Here is a 21,077-nt window from a genome sequence, read left to right as displayed (position 1 = left end):
ATTTATCTGTTCTGGAGCTCAGTTTCTTCAGCTGTAAAATGAGAGGGTTGGATGTAATAGCCTCCAAGGTCACCTAGCTTGAAATTTTTGATCCTTGATTCTTCTTTTAGTTTAACATGACCTTAAAAAAAACCCAAACAACAAGCTTTCTTGGTGCCATATGTTCATACAGCATAGTTATTTCCAGATACTCTGCTCCCTGCTCCTCCCGCCCCTACCCAGAGCTTCCTTTGTAACAAAGAAAAACACTTACAAGCAACAGATCTTGCAACCCAGTCTTACATCTTGGGCAACACTCCAGAGCCCCAGCTTCTTCACCTTTCCAATAAAAGGAAGGAGGAACATTTCCTCATCTCTTCTCCAGGGGTAAAATTAGTCATAATAATTACACAACATTGGGCTCTACTTGATTCTTTTATTATAGTCTCAATGTATATTATTTTTCTAGTTCTGCTTGCTTCGCTGCTTCAGTTCATGCAAATTTCCCCCCAGGTTTCTCTGGTTTAGTCACATTTGTCATTTGTGGTGATGCAATAACATTCCATTCACTTCACAAGCCACAATTTGCTCAGCTATTCCTCTGATTGGTGGACAACCATTTTCTGATCCTTGATTTTTTAAAAGTGTTTTAAGTTTCCTTTTGTTGTTTGTGTTAGTCATTTCTAGATCTCTCATTCCTCCACCCTCGAGGCCTTCTTTCACAACAAATAAAAACAGCTAAGCAAATCATGACACAGGAACCAGGCCTATGCACTAGCATCTCCTTCCTTCCTGTCATCCTGGTTTACAACTTGAGTGTTATGCTTGACTTCTCACTCTCACACATCTCTTTAGTTAGCTTCCAAATGTTATTTTTTTCCCTATACAGCATCTCTGAATCCCTTTCTCCTCCACTTAACACAGGTCCATCCTAGTTCATCACCTCCTTCCTGAACTATTGCTTTGGATTCCTAATGTTTCCATGTCTCAAGCCCATCTTCGATCCAATTTCTTCTTAGAATTGTGATTTTCCTAAAACATAAAAGTCTGACTGTGTTATTCCCTAGTACAAGAAACTTCAATGACTCCCAATTATTTCAATGATCAAATAAAAACTCTTAGGATTTAGAGTCTTTCACAACCTTTATAAGAATAAAACACATTACTCCCCTTCTGTTGGCTCTGGGAAGGAGTCAAACTGATTTTTTGACTATGCTTGCACAGCATATTTCATTTTCCACTTTTGACTCAAAATCCCTTCTTTCTTTTTTTCCCCTGAGGCAATTGGGGTTAAGTGACTTGCCCAGGATCACACAACTAGGAAGTGTTAAGTGTCTGGGGTTACATTTGAACTCAGTTCCTGGTGCTCTATCCACTGCGCCACCTTGTGCCCCGGCTCCTCTCTCTCCCCTCACCCCCCTTTTCCCCGCCGCCTAGTTTCTTTCAAAGCTCAAATACCATCTCAATCACAAGGTCTTTCCTGATCCCGCCCTCCCCCGCCCCCAATGCTAAAACCTTCGCTCAAATTGCCTTCTATTAATTTTTTATTTATGTCCATGCTTAGGTCTTTCTCATAGCACACCCTCTGACGATTGAGTTGGTTTTGTTTTGTTTTGTTTTGTTGCCGAGGCAAATGAGGTTAAGTGACCTGCCCAGGGTCACACAGCTGGGCAACATTAAGTGTCTGAGGTCGCATTTGAACTCGGGTCCTCCCGACTTCGGGGCCGGTGCTCTATCGACTGCGCCATTTAGCTATCTCCGGTTAAGTTTTTAGAGCCCAGGGTTAGCTTTGGCCTTGGCACTCCATACACGGTAGACACGAGCTTTCCGTATCCGTTCTTTTGGGCATCGCCGGGGTAAGCTTGGCGGGCCGCTCAGCTCCGCACGCAGATCCTGCCTGTGCAGGCGCAAGTTTGGGGTAGAGCGGGTGGAAGGGAACATCTGACACCTGCGCAGTGCGGCCTCGGGGCGGAGTGTCCAGACTCCTGGCCCCGCCCCCTTTTCAAATTTGAAACCTGCTCTTTCCCGCCCGAATTTGTTTGCTAAGGAGGAGGGACGGAGAAGCTCCGAGTTAGCTAATGGGAGAAGGGCACCTCGAGAGCCCGGCCCATATGGTAACGACAGCATGACGCAAGTCCCTCTGCGCCAATGAGACGGCTGAAAAGTGCGGGCCGAGCTCTGGCAGTGCCCACGTGTAGAGTCCTGCTCGTCTGTATCCTGACAGCTGAAGAGTAGGCTGTCAGTGGCCGGGCCGCCAGGGGCAGAGTCCAGCCGGGATTCCCAGACCTCATCTCTGGCCGCTGAGTTTCTCGGATGATACGTACTGCCTGAAAGGTTCCCACCCGGAGCGTTCCAGCTTCCACGGGGTGGGCAAGTTCCTGGCAGGTGTAAAGCCCGAGGTATGAAGAGAAACTGTGGGCCGTGGGGGCTGTGCCTCAGCACCAGTCCATTCTTGGCAAGAAAGCGTGTAGTTCCCTTCGCGTGCCTGTTTTCTTAGCTGTAAGACTAGGATAGAGAACCTCTGGTCTATCTGGGATGGCTTGTGAGTCTCTGTGTAGTCTGTGTCTGAAGAAGACAGCGTACCCCTTTCCAGAAATCAAAATCAGAACTGGAAGGGATTCCAACGACTTAAACTGAAGTTTAAAGGGATTGTGAGTTACACAACGTTGCAGGGTTCGAACTGTAATTCAAATTCAAGTCTGCCCATCCCACCATTGAGTTCACCTCTACACCACAATTAGATGGGGCCTTCTTTTTCTTCTTCTTGGAATCGTCTATCTTTGGTCGAAGATATGCATCTCCTACTTAGGAGCTCTTGGGATCGACTCGGGGTAATAAGAACAGGGGGCTGAGGTCATTTTCTAAGGAGCTCTGTATAAGGCTGGTGCAACAGCACTGGTTAAAACTTAGCCTAGTCTTACATTTAACTGCCTTCTGGTCTGGATACCATGAGTTCTCTTCCTTTTCCTGTGGGATCTTGGAAGTGATTACACTTCTCTTTCCTTCTTCCTTCCTCCCTTCTCCCCGCTCCAGTCCTTCCCTGCCTTTCTCACACACACTCCTCTTCTTCGCATGTCCACTCCTTGCCCCAAACTTCAGATTTTTCATCTGTAAATTGCGAAAAGGTAGTTTGTCTCTAAGGTCCCCCTTTCAGTTTTAAATCGTATAACTTCTTGAAGCAGCCATTAGCTAGGAACCCACAACCAAGGCGGGGGTGACTAGACGCTTCACCTGGCGGGATCATGGGACCTTAATCCGAAACTCCATTGGCTTGGGTACGTCTGGACTGTGCCTGCCGGTCTCGGGGGCGGGTAGTAGAGGAGGTGGCGCAAGGACCAGCCCCAGCTCCCGGGCGAGTTCCAAAGGAGGCGGGGCGAGGAGCGCTGGACGTTCGAAGGGGGCGGAGTCCTGCTGTCTGTGTTTGTTGCGCCGTGTCAGTTACTTTGTAACAAAAGTGCTGCCGCCGCCACAGCCGTGGATCCGCACCCCAGGCCCTAGGTTCGACTCCCCGCCTGCAGGCAGCTGTGGTAGCGATGGAGCAGGGTGCCAGTAGCATCCAGGTTTTACTGCAAGCAGCTGAGTACTTGGATCGGAGGGAACGCGGTAAGAAACTCGGTCCCTTGGTTACCCCCACTCCTGGGCCTCCCTGTGTATTCTGCTCCCCTCGAATCCGTCCCGGGGGGCTACGGACTGACGAACCCCGGGGTGGGAGGCAGCTCCCCAGGAGGAAGCCTCCTTTGCAAGTTAAACTTATTCTCTTTTCATCTTTTAACTTCATCAAATGACCAGCCCGCCAGGATCCAGCGGGGTCAGAACTGGGGCAGGGACAGCATCTTTTTGCTCATTCCCCTTTCAATCCATCCCAGTGTGCTCCGCTAGTTTCTTCTCCGACTCCTTGGCAGGGCTCGATTTCCCTCGCGATCCCGCAACTTGACCCCCCGCTCAGTTTGGGAAGGAGGGAAAGAGGACCTGGCGCCAAAAGCCTTCCCCTCCTTTTCTCCACAGTCCGCGGCGCGCCCCCCACTCAGGAGGCTGGGACTCACGGGCAAATGAGATATCCAATAATCTGTTTTGTGATTTAGGGCAAATCCTTTAAACTCTTTTGTTTCTCCATTTGTAAAATAAGGTTATCTTGAGGTGTCTTCTAGCTCTAACTGTCTCTGAATACAATTTCTCCCTCAGAGGCAGAGCACGGCTATGCTTCCTTGTGTCCTTCTCACAACTTGGGCCCAGTAAATCGCGGAAGGAGGAGACCCAAGGCCCCTAGGGACAGTTTAAGGTGAAGGTCGGGTTTTGGAGGGGAGGCAAGAGGTGGAATTGGCCCATACCGGCCTCAGTCTATTCAGCTGTGAAGTGGGTGACCTCTTCTGACTCTAGAGGGCGCCCACAGGTGACCTAGTTTCAGACTCGTCCCAACTGGGGGGGTGGGTTGTGCCTGGAGTGCTGAAGTCTTTAGGGGCTGGGGAAAGAAAAAAATTCTGTGAATAACTAAAGACAAGTCATTTAACCTCCAAAGGCCTCAGTTTCCTCCTTTGTAAAATGAGGATTTGGAAAATCTCAAAGATGATCTCTTTTTGATCTCTTGGATAATCCCTTTTCATGGGGGGGGGGGGGAAGGGAGAGGGAGGGAAGAAGCAGGGTCCTAAGTAGCTGCTCACTTGCCTCACCACCCCCCTCACTTGCCTTTCAGATCCGTGCACAGCGAACTGGAGAAACACAGGTGATTCTGGAGGGCATGACTTTGTTTTTGTTCGTTGGCTCCCCCCAAAAGTGCTTTCCCCCCCTTTTCTCCCAAAATTTCTCTGGGGTCTTAGAGGCCAGGAGATTTGGGCTGGGATCTGGGAGTGGGGAGGACTACCTGTGGGGTAAGAAAACATTTTAGGATTATAGATTTAGGGCTGGAAGTGAAACCCGAAGGGGATCTGGGCCAGCCTCTTCTTTTTCCAGATGAAAGCTGATACTCCCCCTTCCCATGATTAAGAGGCAATTAGCACTATTGAAATCTAGGCTCTGACACTCCTACTTGCATGAACTTAGGCAACTGGCTCTGAACCTTAGATTCTTCATATTTTAACTAGGGATAACAGTTTACCTGAATCATCTAATTCATAAGGTGATTTTGAAGAAAGTGCTTTGGAAAGGGCTATATAAAAGGGATGTTATTCTCTATAAAATAATGGAGTTGGACTTACCTAATCTTTCTACTTGGGGTTGTAGCACGACAGGGAGTTAGGTGAGGCAACTTGGTCCTATTATATCCCTTTACCTTATCATAACCATCCTCATCCTCCTCATCATCTAGGATGGTGGAAATCGAATCAGAGGAAGCAGTCCTCAGACTGGGAGGCTGCTGGATAGAAAGTGGTCCTGGCCTTCCTGCCGGACCCAGCTGGAGCCTGGCAATTTGCTGCTGTTTCCTATATCCTTCTATCATAGGGGAAGCTCCCATCCCATGAATCCCTTCCTTGAAGAGCCTGCTCACTTTCTTCCCTCCCACAGGAGGGCCCAATTGAGGCGATGTTTGGAGCAGTTGAAACAACAGATGCCCCTAAGCACAGACTGTGCCCGATACACCACCCTGAGCCTGCTTCGCCGGGCTCGGCTTCATATTCAGGTGAGATGGGAAGGCAGGGCCTGACTGGACTCTGACCTGTTTCCAGTGGGAGGATAATGAGGGACAGGGGAAACTCTGTTGCTACTGGGCTGGCCTGAATGGAATGTCTTACAGAGACTGAGGGTCCTAATTATTGGAGAATTGGAGTTCTTCTGCTTTTACATTTGCCATCATAATACAGTAGCATGTTTTCATAGGAAGAGGGACTATGATGCAGAGGAGGATATGGAGGTCCAAAGATAGGAGAACCTTGGTCAAGAAATGTCATTGCTGGGGTGAATTATTGTTACTCTTCTCCTGATTTCAGAACCTTTGCTTCCTTTATCATATTTTTCCTTTTTGGTGTTCAAAAAATGCACTGAAGACTCCCTAGGGGTCATATAGACCTTGTCATATAGAAAGAACAGGAAGAAACCAGGGTAGTCCCCCAGAGCAGCTTCTATACAGAGAACCAATGTCTACATAATATCAATGGAACTTGGGACAAATGAAGGCCATGGTATTGACCAGGAAGAGTGAAGCAGAAAAGTTTCTTTCTTTCTCTCTCTTTTTTTTTTTTTTTTTGGCCAAATATGTTTGTATTATGCTAAAGTCAGATACTGCCAAGGATTTTAGTAATTTTATAAATAATGATGATAATAATAATAGCTACTACTTCTATATCACATTAAGGTTTTAAAAATGCTTTACAAATATTATCTCTTTTGATCTTTCTAAAAACCCCAGGAGGTTGATGCTATTCGATCACCATTTTATAGTTGAGGAAAATGAGACATATTTGATTTGCCCAGGATCACAGAGCTCAGAAGTGTCTGAGACTGGATTTGAATTCAAATCTTCCTAACTTCCAGCCCAACATTCTATACACTGCACCATCTAGCTCCATATATAGCGTTTTAAGACTAACAGAATTTTAAATTCCAATAGAATAACTATTATCCTCTGATCAGAAAAGTTTCTAATATGATTTTTAGATTGGCTTACTAATAGGATTTTAGTAGGGATGAATGTAAAGTCCTTCACGAGTTCCAAAATTATTCTGAACGAGTAGATGGTAAGATTTATCTAGACAGAAATAAAAAACAAACAAATTTGAGGTATTAGTGGACTCAATATAATTAGGAATATCATGGGACAGCCAAAAAAACCAAACCACTGTCTTAAAGCTGCTTAGCCATTCAACATACCTCTTAATGAGGTAGAGGTTCCACTAGAACCATCCAACTACACTTGAAGTATTGTTTCCAATTGGGGGCATCACATTTAGGAGGAGTACTCAGAAGCAAAAATTCAATTAGAGAAAGATGGATGGGGAATTGAAGGGCAGCTCGATGGTGAAGTGAATAAAGTGCCAAGCCCGAGTTTATCTGGCCTCAAATACTTACTAGCTGTGACCTTGGGCAAGTCACTTTAACTCTGCCTCAGTTTCCTCATCTGTAAAATGAGCTGGAGAAGGAAATGGCAAGGCACTCCAGTATCTTAGCCAAGAAAACTCCAAATAGGATCATGGAGTCTTAGACATAACTAGAAAACAACTGCACACATATAGATCAAGAGTGAAAGTGGACTTGAAACCCTTCACAGGACTATCAGTTGAAGGAATTGGGGATATTTAGACTGAAGAAAACTTAAGAGGGTGGTGGTAGTTTGCTCATTATCTTTAAGCAGCCCTTGAGAGGGCATGGAGAAGGGATTAGACTGTGCTGGTTAGCTCCTTGAACTCTAGCCCCATTGGGCAGAAGTTGCAGAGAAGTAGTTCACAGGAGAAAAACGGCCTACAATTAGAGCTATCCAACAGCTCCAACAAGGTTCTTTGACAATGGAAGTTTTCAAGGAGATTGTGTATAAATACTTGAAGGGAGTAGTGCAGAAGTGACTTAGAGAATACATTTAGGGGATGTAATAAGTAAACTCTGAGATTCTATGATAGGAAAGGCTTGAACTGGTAGAGAAGAGGGAAGGCTTTCTTGTTGGGGCAAGGCAAAAAAGCTAAGTATTCCATAAAGCAGATAAAAGGGAGTATGTCACCAAGGCATGAGGTAGGGCAGGAACGGGAGGATAGGGAGCATTCTGTTTCAGGCACTGGGGTAGGAATCTAGAGAATAGCAAATAAATTATTCTCAGCCTACAAAGAAGATAAAGACTATCTGCCAATGCTCAGTACAGTGCCTGGCACAATGGATCGCAGATTTAGAGGTGGAAGGAAACTCAGACTCCATTTTGCCTGAACTCTTTTACAGAAAAGGGAAATGAGACTCAGAGAAGTCAATCCTCTTGATTATGGTCATAGAACTAATAAGTGTCACAAGCATGCTCCAAATGCAGCATGTTAGCTATACTTCCACTTCATGTAGTGCTTCATAAATACTTATTTAATTAATTCCAGGGGAGCTGTATTAATTTCCCTTTATTTCTATCATCTTTTGCCTTTTCCAGGACCTTGATGGAGTAGATTTGTGAAATAGGAGATAATTATCTCTTCTCTCCTAGGTCCTTCCTATCATTCTAAAACATGCTTGGGTCTTCCCAATCCTAAAATTGCCTTCCCCCTCTCTTCTACCACTCCTATCTCTCCATTCCCTTTACTGCCAAACCCTCTCAAAAACTGCATTTATGCCTGATTCACTTTTCAATCTATTCAAATGTGGCTTTCATCCTTGCCAGTCCCCATTGATCCTCTTCTCTTCAATCATCAATGTTCTCCTAATCGACCAGGTTAGTAGCATTTTGTCAGTCCTTATCCATTTTGCCCCTTCTGTAGCATTTGAGGTGATGACTACCCTGTTTTTATGGCTAATTTTTCCTACCTTGCCTTTAGGGATTGAATATTCTCCTTGTTCTCCTTCACTGATAGTTCCCTGACTCTATTTATTTCTTGCTGTGAAAGAAATTGGATCTAGTGTAAGGAAAACCTCAGTCTTGCCACTATAATAATGATAGCTAATGACACTTGGCTTGTAACCAGTTTTAAAAATTATTATTAAATCTTTTTCTTTTCTTTCTTTTTTTTTTAGTTAAAGCTTTTTCTTTTCTTTTCTTTTTTTGTGTGTGTGTATTTTTTTTTTGTTTATTTTAAATTTTTATTTAATAATTACTTTATATTGACAGAATCCATGCCAGGGTAATTTTTTTACAACATTATCCCTTGCACTCATTTCTGTTCCGATTTTTCCCCTCCTCCCTCCACCCCCTCCCCTAGATGGCAAGCAGTCCTATATATGTTAGATATGTTGCAGTATATCCTAGATACAATATATGTTTGCAGAACCGAACAGTTTTCTTGTTGCACAGGGAGAATTGGATTCAGAAGGTATAAATAACCCGGGAAGAAAAACAAAAATGTAGATAGTTCACATTCGTTTCCCAGTGTTCTTTCTTTGGGTGTAGCTGCTTCTGTCCGTCATTTATCAATTGAAACTCAGGTCTCTTTGTCAAAGAAATCCACTTCCATCAAAATATGTCCTCATACAATATCGTTGTTGAAGTGTATAATGATCTCCTAGTTCTGCTCATTTCACTTAGCATCAGTTCATGTAAGTCTCGCCAGTCCTCTCTGTATTCATCCTGCTGGTCATTTCTTACAGAACAATAATATTCCATAACATTCACATACCACAATTTACCCAGCCATTCTCCAATTGATGGGCATCCATTCATTTTCCAGTTTCTAGCCACTATAAATAGGGCTGCTACAAACATTTTGGCACATACAGGTCCCTTTCCCTTCTTTAGTATTTCTTTGGGTTATAAGCCCAATAGAAACACTAAAGCTTTTTATTTTCAAAACATGCATGGATAATTTTTCAACATTGATCCTTGCATAGCCTTGTGTTCCATATTTTCCCCTTCTTCCCCCCACTCCCTCCCCTAGATGGCAAGCAATCCAATATATGTTATACATGTTAAAATATATGTCAAATCCAATATGTGTAAACATATTTATACAATTATTTTGCTGCCCAAGAAAGATCAGATTAAAAAGGAAAGAAAATGAATAAAAAAACCAAAACAAAAACGAACAACAACAAAAAAAAGTGAAAATGCTATGTTGTGAGCCACATTCAGTTCCCACAGTCCTCTCTCTGGGTATAGATGGCTCTCTTTATCACGAGATCATTGAAACTGGCCTTAGTCATCTCATTGTTCGAAAGAGTCATGTCCATCAGAATTGATTATTATCTAATATTGATTTTAAAAAAAAAATTTTGTTAAAAGCTTTCTATTTACAAAGCATATGCATGGGTAATTTTTCCAGCATTGACTCTTGTATAACCTTCTGTTCCAAATTATCCCCTCTTTCCCCCCATCCCCTCCTGGCAGGTAGTTCAATACATGTTAAATATGTAGAAATACATGTTGCCGTGTACAATGATCTCGTTCTGCTCATTTCATTAAGCATCAGTTCATGTCTCTCCAGGCCTCTAAAATCATCCTGCTGATCATTTCTTATAGAATAATAATATTCCACAACATTCATATACCACAACTTATTCAGCCATTCTCCAACTGATGGGCATCCACTCAGTTTCCAGTTTCTTGACACTACAAAAAGGGCTGCCACAAATGTTTTTGTGGTTCCTTTTTCTCCTTTAAGCTCTCTTTAGGATATAAGCCCAGTAGAAACATGGCTGGATCAAAGGATATGGATAATTTGATAACTTTTTGAGCACAGTTCCAAATTGCTCTCCAGAATGGTTGGATCCGTTCACAACTCCAGCAACAATGTATCAGTATTCCAATTTTCCCACATCCCCTCCAACATTTGTCACTATCTTTTCCTGTCATTTTAGCCAATCTGAGAGGTGTGTAGTGGTATCTCAGAGTTGTCTTAATTTTGCAAAGCATTTTTAATGGACATTATCCAATTGGAACTTTTTGACATTTTATGAGACTATATTTCAAGGCATTATTATCCCAATTTTAGAAATGAAAAAGAAGACTCATAAAGGTGAATTGACAGCTATTACCACATACCTTCTAATCATGGGGGTAGGGATTCCAATCCTAGTTCCAATTTCGGGGGGAAGGCGGGGAAAGGGTGAGGAGATTTCAATTTTAACTCCAATTTCCACTGTGCTGTTGCTCCTTCTCACCTATGTGACCTTGGTTACTTAAGAGATTACTTAAGCAACTTTTCTGGTACTATTTCCTCATTTGTAAAGAGAAAGGGTTAGTGATTATGAAAGTTCCATCCCATTTTAAATCTTATGACTCTCTTCCTGTTCCCTGAGGATGGCTATTCTCCAAAGTAGTGGGCTTGATTTTTATATACCCCCTTGGAAATCTTAACTTTCTGCAGATGGCTCCCAAATTTCTTGTTTGTAGGTCCGATCTTTCTTTTTTCCCTCAAGTTTCAGATTTTCTGGATATTTCATGTGTGTCTCAAGCTCAACATTACCTGAAACTGAACTGCTGACCTTTCCTGAAAACAAACCCATCAACAAAAAACCTGTTTCTCCTTCTGACTTCACTGTTTCTGTTAGTGTACTATTTACCCTGGGTCCCATGTTAGAAATCTTGGTTGTCTTCCTTAATTCTTCCTCCTCTCCCACCTCAAAAATCTAATTAGTTTCTAAGTTCTGCTGAGTTCACCTCTGAAATGCTACTCACCCCTTCCTCAGTATGTTCATTGCTACTCTTTAGTCTAGGTTCTCCTTACTCCCTGCTTGAATTACTGCAAAAACCTTCTAAATCTATTTAGCTCTTTTTGGATTTATTCTGTCTTTCAAATCATTTCTCACATTACTGCTAAATTGATCAAATCCTGCAAAAGGAATTTTGGATTCTTTTGCCTGCTGGCATTTAAAGACCTTGCCAACCAACTCCACATCACTTCCATAATCTTCACTCTCTAGCCTGACTGGGTATTTTGAAATTCCCTACACAGAAGCTACACTTATAGGCCTTCATGCCTTTATTTATGTTGCTCCATATGCCAAGGAAATGCTATTTTCTCAGCCTTTCTATTGAATTCCCACCTTTCTCTTTCAGGAAGTCTGAGGGCAGCATTGTGCAGTGGAAAGAATTCAATATTTAGGGTTGAAGAACCTGAATTTGCATCTGGCTTCTGCCACTTCTCTTACCCATGTGGTTTTGCAGAATCTTTTAGCTTTTCTGGGCCTAGGTTCCCTTTTCTGAAAAAGAGTTTGGACTATATGAACTTTAAGCTCCCTTCTGCCCCTAAATTAATGATCCTACAATCCTGTGTGAGACACAACATTAGATTAGCTTGCCGTGAAGGGCTCATATTTTGAAAAGTAAGGAAGAAACAACTTGGTGAGATTGGGGTGGGGATGGTAGGTTATTGTGAGTACTAGACAGAGAAAGTGACCGACTTTCTATTTGTTCTTTCTTTCTCTTTGACCATTCCCCGTCTTAAATAGGAACCATTCCATCTTGACATCTTACTTCAGTCCTATGTTTTTTCCAATACTCTACACTTTCTTACAATAACTCTCTTCACATATTTAAAAAATATTATTTATTTATTTTAAAGCATTTTTCCTTTTTAAATTTTGCCGTTTTTGCTAGGCACTTGGGATTAAGTGACTTGTCCAGGGTCACACAGTTAGCACGTGTTAAGTGTGTGAGGTCACATTTGAACTTAGATCTTCCTGACTTCAAGGTTGGTGCTGCAAGTGGATATCCACTGTGCCATCTAGGTTGCCCCTGTTTTTAAAACTTGAGCTCCACATTCTCTTCCCTCTCCCATGCATTCCCAACCCACTAAGAAGACAAACAAATGATATCAATTATACACGTGAAATCGTGCAAAACATACTTTCATATTAACCAAATCGCAAAACAAAGCAAAAACTAAATAAGTGAGAAAATTGTATTTCAATTTGAATTCAGAGTTCATCTGTTTTCTCTCTGGAGATAGCTAGCATTTTTTAAATACATATATGCTGATCATAGTAGCCAAGCCTTTCTTAGATAATAATCATTGCAGCATTGCTGTTACTGTACACAATGATCTTTCTATTCTTTTCATTTCACTTTACATCAGTTCATATAGGTCTTCCCATGTTTTTCTGAAACTACTTCATCATTTCTTACAGCACAGTAGTGCTTTAAGAATAATAACTATAACATGCATGCAGTGCTATATAGTAACAGTACTATAAGAACAACACAATCATATATAACAACTTCTCAATTTCCAGTTCTTTGCCACCACAAAAAAGAGCTACTGTAAACATTTTTGTATCTATAGGTCCTTTTCCTTTTTCTTTGATCTCTTTGGGGTATAGACCTAGTACTGGTATTAAAGGATAAAAGGATTTGCATATTTTTATAGCCCTTTGGGCACTTCCAAATTGTTCTCCAGAATGGTTGGATTAGTTCACTTCACCAACAGCTAATTAATGTACCGATTTTCCTTCATCTTCCTTAGCATTTGTCATTTCTAATAGATGTAAGGTGATACTTCAGAGTTGTTTTAATCTACATTTCTCTAATTAATAGCAATTTAAAGAATTTTTTTTGTATAATTGTAGATAGCTTTGATTTCTTCTTCTGAAAACTAGTCATATCCTCTGGCTATTTAATCAATTGGGAAATAGCTTATTTTTATAAATTTGATTTTGTTCCCAAGAAATGTGTTATAAATTTTTTTTGATATTATTTCATTGTTATGGTACTTTTTTCTTTTTTCTTTTTGCTGAGGCAATTAGGGTTCAGTGACTTGCCCAGGGTCACACAATTAGCACATGTTAAGTGTCTGAGGTCACATTTGAATCAGGTCCTCCTGACTTCAGGGCTGATGCTCTATCCAACATCACTGCGCTGTCCCTGTTTATGGCACTTTTTAACAAAATGTAGTTTCCCTGATTATCCTTTTAATTAGGTCTATTTTTGCTTTGTCTTAGATCATGGTTGCTATTCCTGACTTTTTGATTTCAGCTGAAGCATAATGGATTCAAGACTTTTATTTTAACTGTGTATGTCTTTCTGTTTCAAGTGTGTCTCTTGTATGTAACATATTGTTGGATTCTAGTTCCTAAACCATTTTGCTATCTACTTTTGTTTTTATGGATTAACTCATCTCATCACATATCCAGTAATGATTACTAATTATATTTCCTTTTATTCTATTTTCTTCTGTTTATCCTTCTCTCTTTTTATCCTGTACTTCCTCAAAAGTGTCTTTTGTTTCTGACCAATGTTTCCAGTAATCTGTCCTCCCTTTTATTAGCCCCTGTCCACTTATTTCTTTATTTCCCTCTTGGGTAAGATAAGTTTCTATATCTAACTGAATGTTTGTATATTATATATACACACATATATCTATACCTCCTTCCCTTTTTGAACCAATTCTGATGAGAATTAGGTTCAAGAATTGCCTATCCCCTTACCCTTTCCATTTTCACTTCCACTATAAAAGCTCTTCCTTGCACATCTTTTTAAGTAAGATAATTTTCTCCATTTTTAATTTTCCCTTACCAGTCTATCCATCTTTCATTTTTTTTGAGATCATCCTAACATAATCAATTAACTCATATTTATGTCCTCTGTCTCTGTATCCTCCTGCCTTAATAATGATAAAGTTCTTAAGAGTTACATGCATCATCTTTCCATATAAAAATACAAACAGCTTAACTTTATTGAGTCCTTTATGATTACTCTTTCATGTTTTCTCTTTTATGATTCTCTTGAGTCTTCTGTTGAAATGTCAAATTTTGTACTCAGGAATGCTTTTCATTAGGAATGCTTGAAAGCCCTCTGTTTTATTAAATTTACTTTTTTTTTTCCTGAAGAATTATATTTTTTTTTTGGGTAAGTTATTCTTCGTGGTAATCTTAGCTTCTTTGCTTTCTGGAATATTATATTTCAATCCCTCTGCTCCTTTACCTTAGAAGCTGCTAAATTTTGTGTTATACATGTTATGACTCTACAATATTTGAATTATTTCTTTTTGCTTGCTTGCAATATTTTCTCCTTGACCTGGGAGCTCTAAAATTTGGCTATCATGTTCCTGGGAGTTTTCATTTGGGGATTTTTCTCAGCAAGTGATCAGTGTGTGCTTTCAATTTCTATTTTACCATGTGGATCCAAGATGTTAGGACAGTTTTCCTTTGTAATTTTTTTTAATATTGTGTCTAGGATCTTTTTCTTATCATGGCTTTCAAGTAATTCAATAATTCTTAAATTACCTATCTTTGATGTATTTTCTAGGTCAGTTAAGTTTTTTCTCCCCTCAATAGTATTTTATTTTTCCAAATATACATAATTTTCAACATTCATTTTTGTGTTCCAAATTTTTTTCTCTCTCTCCCTCACTCCCCCAAACAGCAAGAAATCTGATGTATATTAAATATGTACAATCCTTTTAAACATATTTCCACATTTGTCATATTGTGCAAGACATCAGACTAAAAGGGAAAAACCCATATGAGAAAAAAAAAATACAAACAAAAAAAGGTGAAAATATTATGGTTCTATCCACATTCAGTCTCCGTAGTTCTCTCTATATCTATCTATATCCAGATGGCATTTTCCATCCCAAGCCTATGGGAACTGTCTTGAATCACTACATTGTTGAGAAGAGCCAAGTCCATCACAATCCATCATCATACAATCTTGTTGTTCCTGTGTACAATGTTTTCTTGGTTCGGCTCACTTCATTCAGCATCAGTTCATGTAAGTTTTTCCAGGCTTTTCTGAAATCAGCCTGCTCATCATTTCTTATAGAACAATAATATTCCATTACATTCATATATTTAACTTATTCAGTCATTCCCCAACTGATGGGCATCCACTCAATTTCCAGTTCCTTGCCACTATTTAAAAAGATTCTTACATTTTTGTGCATGTGGATCCTTTTCCCTTTTTTGATTTCTTTGAGATACAGATCCAGCTTGATCAAAGGATATGCCCAGTTTTATAGCCCTTTGGGCATAGTTCCAAATTGCTCTCCAGAATGACTGGATCATTTCATAACTCCACCAACAATGCATTAATGTCTCAGTTTTCCCACATTCCCTCCAACATTTATCATTATTTTTTTCTGGTCATATTTGCCAATCTGTGAGCCAAAGTTGTCTTAATTTGCAATTCTCTAATCAATAGTGATTTAGTGCATTTTTTCATATAACTAGAAATAGCTTTAATTTCTTCATTTGGAAATTGTTCATATCATTTGCAATTCAGTTATTTTTCTGATAAAGTATTTCACATTTTCTTCTATTTTTTATTTCTTTTTTTGACTTTGTTTTACTTTTTCTTAAAATCTCATGGAGTCATTAGGTTCCACTTGCCCAATTCTAATTCTTCTTCTTCCTTTTTTTTTTTTTTTTTTTTTTTTTTTTTGGCTGAAGCAATTGGGGTTAAGTAACTTGCCCAGGTCACACAGCCAGGAAGTGTTCCATATCTGAGGCCAAATTTGAATTCAGGTTCTCCTGACTTTAGGGATGGTGCTCTATCCACTACACCAACTAGCTGCCCTTCCAATTCTAATTCTTAAAGAATTATTTATTTTAGTGAATTGTTGTGCTTCTTACCATTAGGCTAATTCTGTTTGTAAGGTGCTATTCAGCATAATAAGCTATTATTTCTCTTTTAATAATTGTCTTGCATCTAATTTCTTTCCCCAATTTTTCCCCCATTATTGTTATCTCTTTAAGTTTCCCAGGGGTTTTTTGCTGGCCTTGGGCCCAAACGGCATTTTTCTTTGAGCCTTTACTTGTAGCTTTTGTCACATTGTTATCTTCTTCTGAGTTTATGTCTTGGTTTTCCTTGCCATTATAACAAGTTAGTTTTTAAGGTCAATGTTGTTGCTTTTTACTCATTTTTTCCAGCCTATTTCTTTACTTTGGATTTATATTAGTGTTGGGTTCTATTCTCCAAGCAGTTTCAGGCTTTTTCATGGTGCTGTTTTCAGAGCTATTTCTAAGGTCTGCTAGTTTTCAGTGTTTCCATGGTTCGTGTTAACCTGGAAGAGGTGTGGTCACTGCTTTCCTGATCTGCTCTCTGATCTTTACCCAGGAAGGGCCCCTCTTCCCCTGCAGCTACAAGTACTAGAATTCCTCTTGGCTCTGGAACTGTGGACAGGTTTCTTGCTCCCTTGTGACTGATCACAAGTACTCCTCTTCACACTGGAACTTTGACCCAGGATTATGAATGAGTTCCCAATCAGTGCTAGTTGCACCCAGTGCCAGCAAAGAATCTGTAATCTGTTTCTTACCAGTTTTTGTTTCTGGATTGAGAGCTCCTTAAATTGCTGCTGCTTCAAGGCCTAGGGCCTGCACCCACCCTAGTATTACAAACCTCTTTTACAGATCTCCTAAGTTGGCTTAGACTATACACATGTCTCCCTTTGACCTTTGTTGGCTCTGCTGCTCCAAAATTTGATTTGAGGCATTATTTTAAAGTTGTTTGGAGGGTAATGTTGAGTGAACTCAACTAGATCCTAGCTCTTACTCTGCCATCTTTGCTCCACTCATATCTAACTCTTTAAACATCTGCTGCACTTCAGTCCTCTGTTCTTCTAGTACCCCACACTTTTTTACAATAACATTTTAAAAATACATAAACACCAAAGCAGGGTTACATTTACAAAGCCAGCAGTTTCTAATAGTACAATTGATAATAATGAGCCAGGAGACATGGTGTTTTCTTTGTGTGATCTTGAATAAGAGACTTCCCTTATCTGCACCTCATTTTTCCTCAAAAATGATGTTTGGGCCAGATTATTCCTTCTAGGCAAGGTTCCTTCATTGAAATCCAAATCCTTCCTTATTAACTCACTTATTTAGTTATTAGTTAACCCTTTAAGATATATATGAAGAGGTCTATCTACCTACTTAGCTGTCCAAAGAAAGCTCATGCCATGGGATGCTAGTTTTACAGACTAAGCCCACATTTGATCCCTATTTAGAACTCTTGAGTTGCTCCCTGCTTCCTATTTTTATCAAGTGCAAATCTCTCAATCTGAGTTTATAAAGTCCTCCAAACTGGCTTCAAACTACTTCCTTAACCTCATTCCTTATACTTGGCCTTGGCTTCAGCTAGGCAGGTTTCTACAATACATGCTAAGAACTCAATGTGCTGGTTCCTTTGTCTGAAATTTTCTCTCTGCCTAGTCAAATCCTATTCATCTTCCAAAAAACTCCTTCCAGGAATAAACTTTTCTTGTCCTCCCAATCTACCTTATTCATCACTCTCTTCTAAACTATAATATTTGCTTGAACTCAAAAGAAACTTGAGATGCACAAAATTAGAGAAGCCAGTCTAAATGTTCATATGGACTATTTGTGTCCAACCTGTGGCAGCACATTCTGCACTTGTATTGGTCTGATCAGCCACAATTGGACACACTAACTTGACTCGAACATAATGATATCATTTTGGTCCTCTTTAAGAATGAAGGACAACAACCAACCAACCATTAGCCTGAAACATACAGCTGGATGCTGTTTTCCATAAAATAGGCATTTATGTTCCCTTTTTGTCTCATAGACTCTTTCTCATGTATTTTTTTTTCTCAGTTACTCTGTGAGTGACTTGAAGTCAGAGCTATTCATTGATGTCATGCTGTCTCCTCTACATTGCCACTAGCCTAAGTTCAAATCAGGATGCAGATAGAAGAATTATTGATTAGTTGGTGAATCTTAGTTCAGCATTATTTATTTATTTATTTTTCAGTAGGCATTTATTAAGTATCTACTGTAGCATGTACAAAACATTGCTCTCAAGGCATCAGGAGAACCGAACTGTACTGTACTCTGGATGCTCACCTCACTTTTCTTGGTTCCTTGCGTTCCTTCTGTCTGGTTCCAAAATAGGACAAATCCTTAAGTTATGTGCCTTCATTGGTGGTCTATCTATGTGCTCCGGCCATGAAGAATACAACACAGGAACAAGACAAGGTCCCCACCTTCAAGAAGCTTTCAAACTTTTTGGAGGAAGCAGTGAAGCAAAATCAATGACGAATGAAGAAATAATAGCTATAAGATCTTCAAGGAGAGAGGGTCAGTGCAATTAGATCTAATGAGGAAGTTTGATGGAGGAACTGAGCCCCAGTGGGCTTTCGTATCTGGAAAGACAACCTAATCTAGACCTTTCTAGGGAGTGCTTTAGCCCCAGAAAACTCTGGGAAATCAATAAGTATTTTTTTATTTTATTATAATAACTTTTTATTGACAGAACCCATGCCAGGGTAATTTTTTACATTATCCCTTGCACTCACTTCTGTTCCGGAAATCAATGAGTATTAAAATGATGCAAGTATTGGGAGAAGGCTACCAGCTCATGGCAACATTTGCCCGGCAATAGCTGTTACTTTAAATCTATGGCTATTCCTTTAACTAAAGTATGTTTAACTAAAGTAAGCTCTCCAAACCTATGATAATCACTCTCGAAACAATGACCTGGTGAGCCAACAAAATTGACTCATTTTATAGATGGAGAAAATGAGGTCCAGAAATGTAAAAGACAAATACTTTGCCCAGTCTCACATGGGAGGAGGGGGAAGGGAGAGCAGGGGCAGAGGGGCCTCCTGCCAGATACTCTCATCTTTCCAATACTCTGCCCCATCTAAACCCTCCTATTCTTTTCCACCACCACTGATTTCCTGTAGTCTTAGCCCATCTATGCCTTAACCCCCCTTCCTGCCACAAAATTGAATCCACGTCATTATATGGGAGAAATCAGGTACAGGAAAGCCTCAGGGATGACAAGCTAGGAAAACATGTTTAAACACTTGCTGTCTTTCTGTTTGTCCTTCACTCTCAGAAACACGTGGAACTATAGGGCTACACCCACAGGCCTCCTCTTAGCTATCCTTGGGGTGTGGGGAACATGAACACAGACAGAAGCTCCCCATCCTATCTTCAATCAGATCTCTAAGACTTACCAGGAAGGTTTGTCAGAGGGACGGGGGTTTGTCAGTGGTAGGGCTATCTCCCAGGATTGGGTCCAGGCCCAGCTTTTCCTTGTTCCATCCCAACTTGCCCTTGCAGAGTTATGTCACTTCAAAGGCCTTTTTACTTCAGGCAGCCTGAAACGTAAAAGCTCCATCAGCTCACGCAGTACTCAAGAAGCCAACTTGGAATGGATATTAGCAAGCAGTTCTCGGCTTGTCTTCCTCATCATCTCTCCTTCCAGCTGAATGAAGATCGGAACTCTCCACGTCTGAAAGAAGCAGTTCTCAGAATCCCAGGATGTGGGGCTTAGCCCCAGGCTGGGATATGACATGGGCAAACTAAGATCTGGAAGGGGTTAGGGCTAGAAGAGCTACCACTACTGGTCAGGCACTGGGAGCTGATTCATGGCTTCTTATGATTGCAGAAGTTGGAAGAACAGGAGCAGCGGGCACGAAGGCTCAAGGATAGGCTCCGAAGCGAACAGCGAAGCTTGCGCCAGCGGCTAGAACAGCTCCGGGGATCGGCTGGGGAGCGGGAGCGTCTTCGAGTAGATAGCCTGGACTCCTCTGGTCTCTCTTCAGAGCGCTCCGATACTGACCAAGGTTAGTGACATTCCCCATCATCTTGGTTGGAATTAGGGTGTCAGAATGGACCCCGATGATCTCCCAGCTTTCTGAGTGGGGAACAGTGGACCCCAGAAAGCCTGGGCCATAAATTCTGCTGGGGCAAATGGATCTATCTGGTGCCCTTCCATCTCAGCCCATGGCTAAATCGTCTCACCCTCTATACCCTTAAGACTTTTTCCTTTCTTGTTGACCTTGGACCTAATTTTTCTGTTTTCTCCACAGAGGAGCTGGAGGTGGATGTGGAAAGCTTAGTGTTTGGGGGTGGTGCTGAGCTGCTTCGAGGCTTCAGCACAGGCCAGGAGCACAGCTACTCTCATAGTGGTACTGCTTGGCTATGACCCCTGCTGCCCAGCCTGCCAGAGAAGCTGTCACAGACCTGGCCATGGTTGACTAAAATGGGCTCCACCTTGCATCCTCATACTGGGCATTTCTGCAAAGAAGAAAATCGTTGGACTGCAGAGACTGCTGCTGGCTCCCGGAGCCATTTTTTAACTAGCCTCAGTTCTACCCCTTCTCTTATGTGGGCACAGACTGAAGCTTACTCTGTTTTGTGGAGGGAAACAGGAGTGAGCCAGAGCCCTAATATGGAATTAAGCAGGCAATGCCACTTTCCCTTTCAGGGGTTATGGGAGGCAAAGGAGTTGACATGGAGACAGTCTATTGAACCCTGCCTAGACCCGTTTTCTTTTTGTACATATATATTTTTTTACAGCATTGATTTTTGTTCCTTTCAGGGCTGGGATGCAAATATTGTGCTAAGCTGGTTTGGTGCCTGGCACCCAAGGGACCAGTAGCATAAAAGTGGGAAAGAGCTGTATTCACTCTGGCTCTGGCTCCACAGACACCATACAGTATTTTCAGTAAAAAAAACTTTTTCTTAATTTTGCCTACAGACCATCTTATTTCCTCTTGACTACAAAGAAGAGGTAAACCCGTCATTAGCATAGTTCAAGGGTGATAGCTGGGAAACTTCATTATAAACCTGGCAGAATT

General features: G+C 41.1%; 1 protein-coding gene across 1 annotated transcript; it reads left to right on the top strand.

The window, feature by feature from the left end:
• The first annotated feature begins 2,476 nt into the window (after positions 1 to 2,476).
• MXD3 (MAX dimerization protein 3) lies at positions 2,477 to 20,965 on the top strand. Its single transcript, XM_051979030.1, has 6 exons — positions 2,477 to 3,582; positions 4,162 to 4,258; positions 4,670 to 4,699; positions 5,479 to 5,593; positions 19,883 to 20,060; positions 20,307 to 20,965. Exons 1-6 carry the CDS (start codon positions 3,513 to 3,515, stop codon positions 20,420 to 20,422), a joined length of 606 nt encoding a protein of 201 aa, XP_051834990.1. The 5' UTR covers positions 2,477 to 3,512; the 3' UTR covers positions 20,423 to 20,965.
• Positions 20,966 to 21,077: the final 112 nt, after the last annotated feature.

This window comes from Antechinus flavipes, chromosome 2 (assembly GCF_016432865.1).
Source record: "Antechinus flavipes isolate AdamAnt ecotype Samford, QLD, Australia chromosome 2, AdamAnt_v2, whole genome shotgun sequence".
In the NCBI taxonomy this organism is placed as follows: Eukaryota; Metazoa; Chordata; class Mammalia; order Dasyuromorphia; family Dasyuridae; genus Antechinus; species Antechinus flavipes.
The sequence above is the reverse complement of the archived record's forward strand: the minus strand, read 5'-3'. Positions and strand labels throughout refer to the sequence as shown.

Excerpts from the sequence above, each read along its gene's own strand:
- MXD3 (XM_051979030.1), top strand. The coding sequence starts at position 3,513 with ATGGAGCAGGGTGCCAGTAGCATCCAGGTTTTACTGCAAGCAGCTGAG. Across the intron at positions 4,700-5,478 it reads AGCGAACTGGAGAAACACAG|GAGGGCCCAATTGAGGCGAT; the intron begins GTGATTCTGGAG and ends TCCCTCCCACAG. Across the intron at positions 5,594-19,882 it reads GGGCTCGGCTTCATATTCAG|AAGTTGGAAGAACAGGAGCA; the intron begins GTGAGATGGGAA and ends TTATGATTGCAG.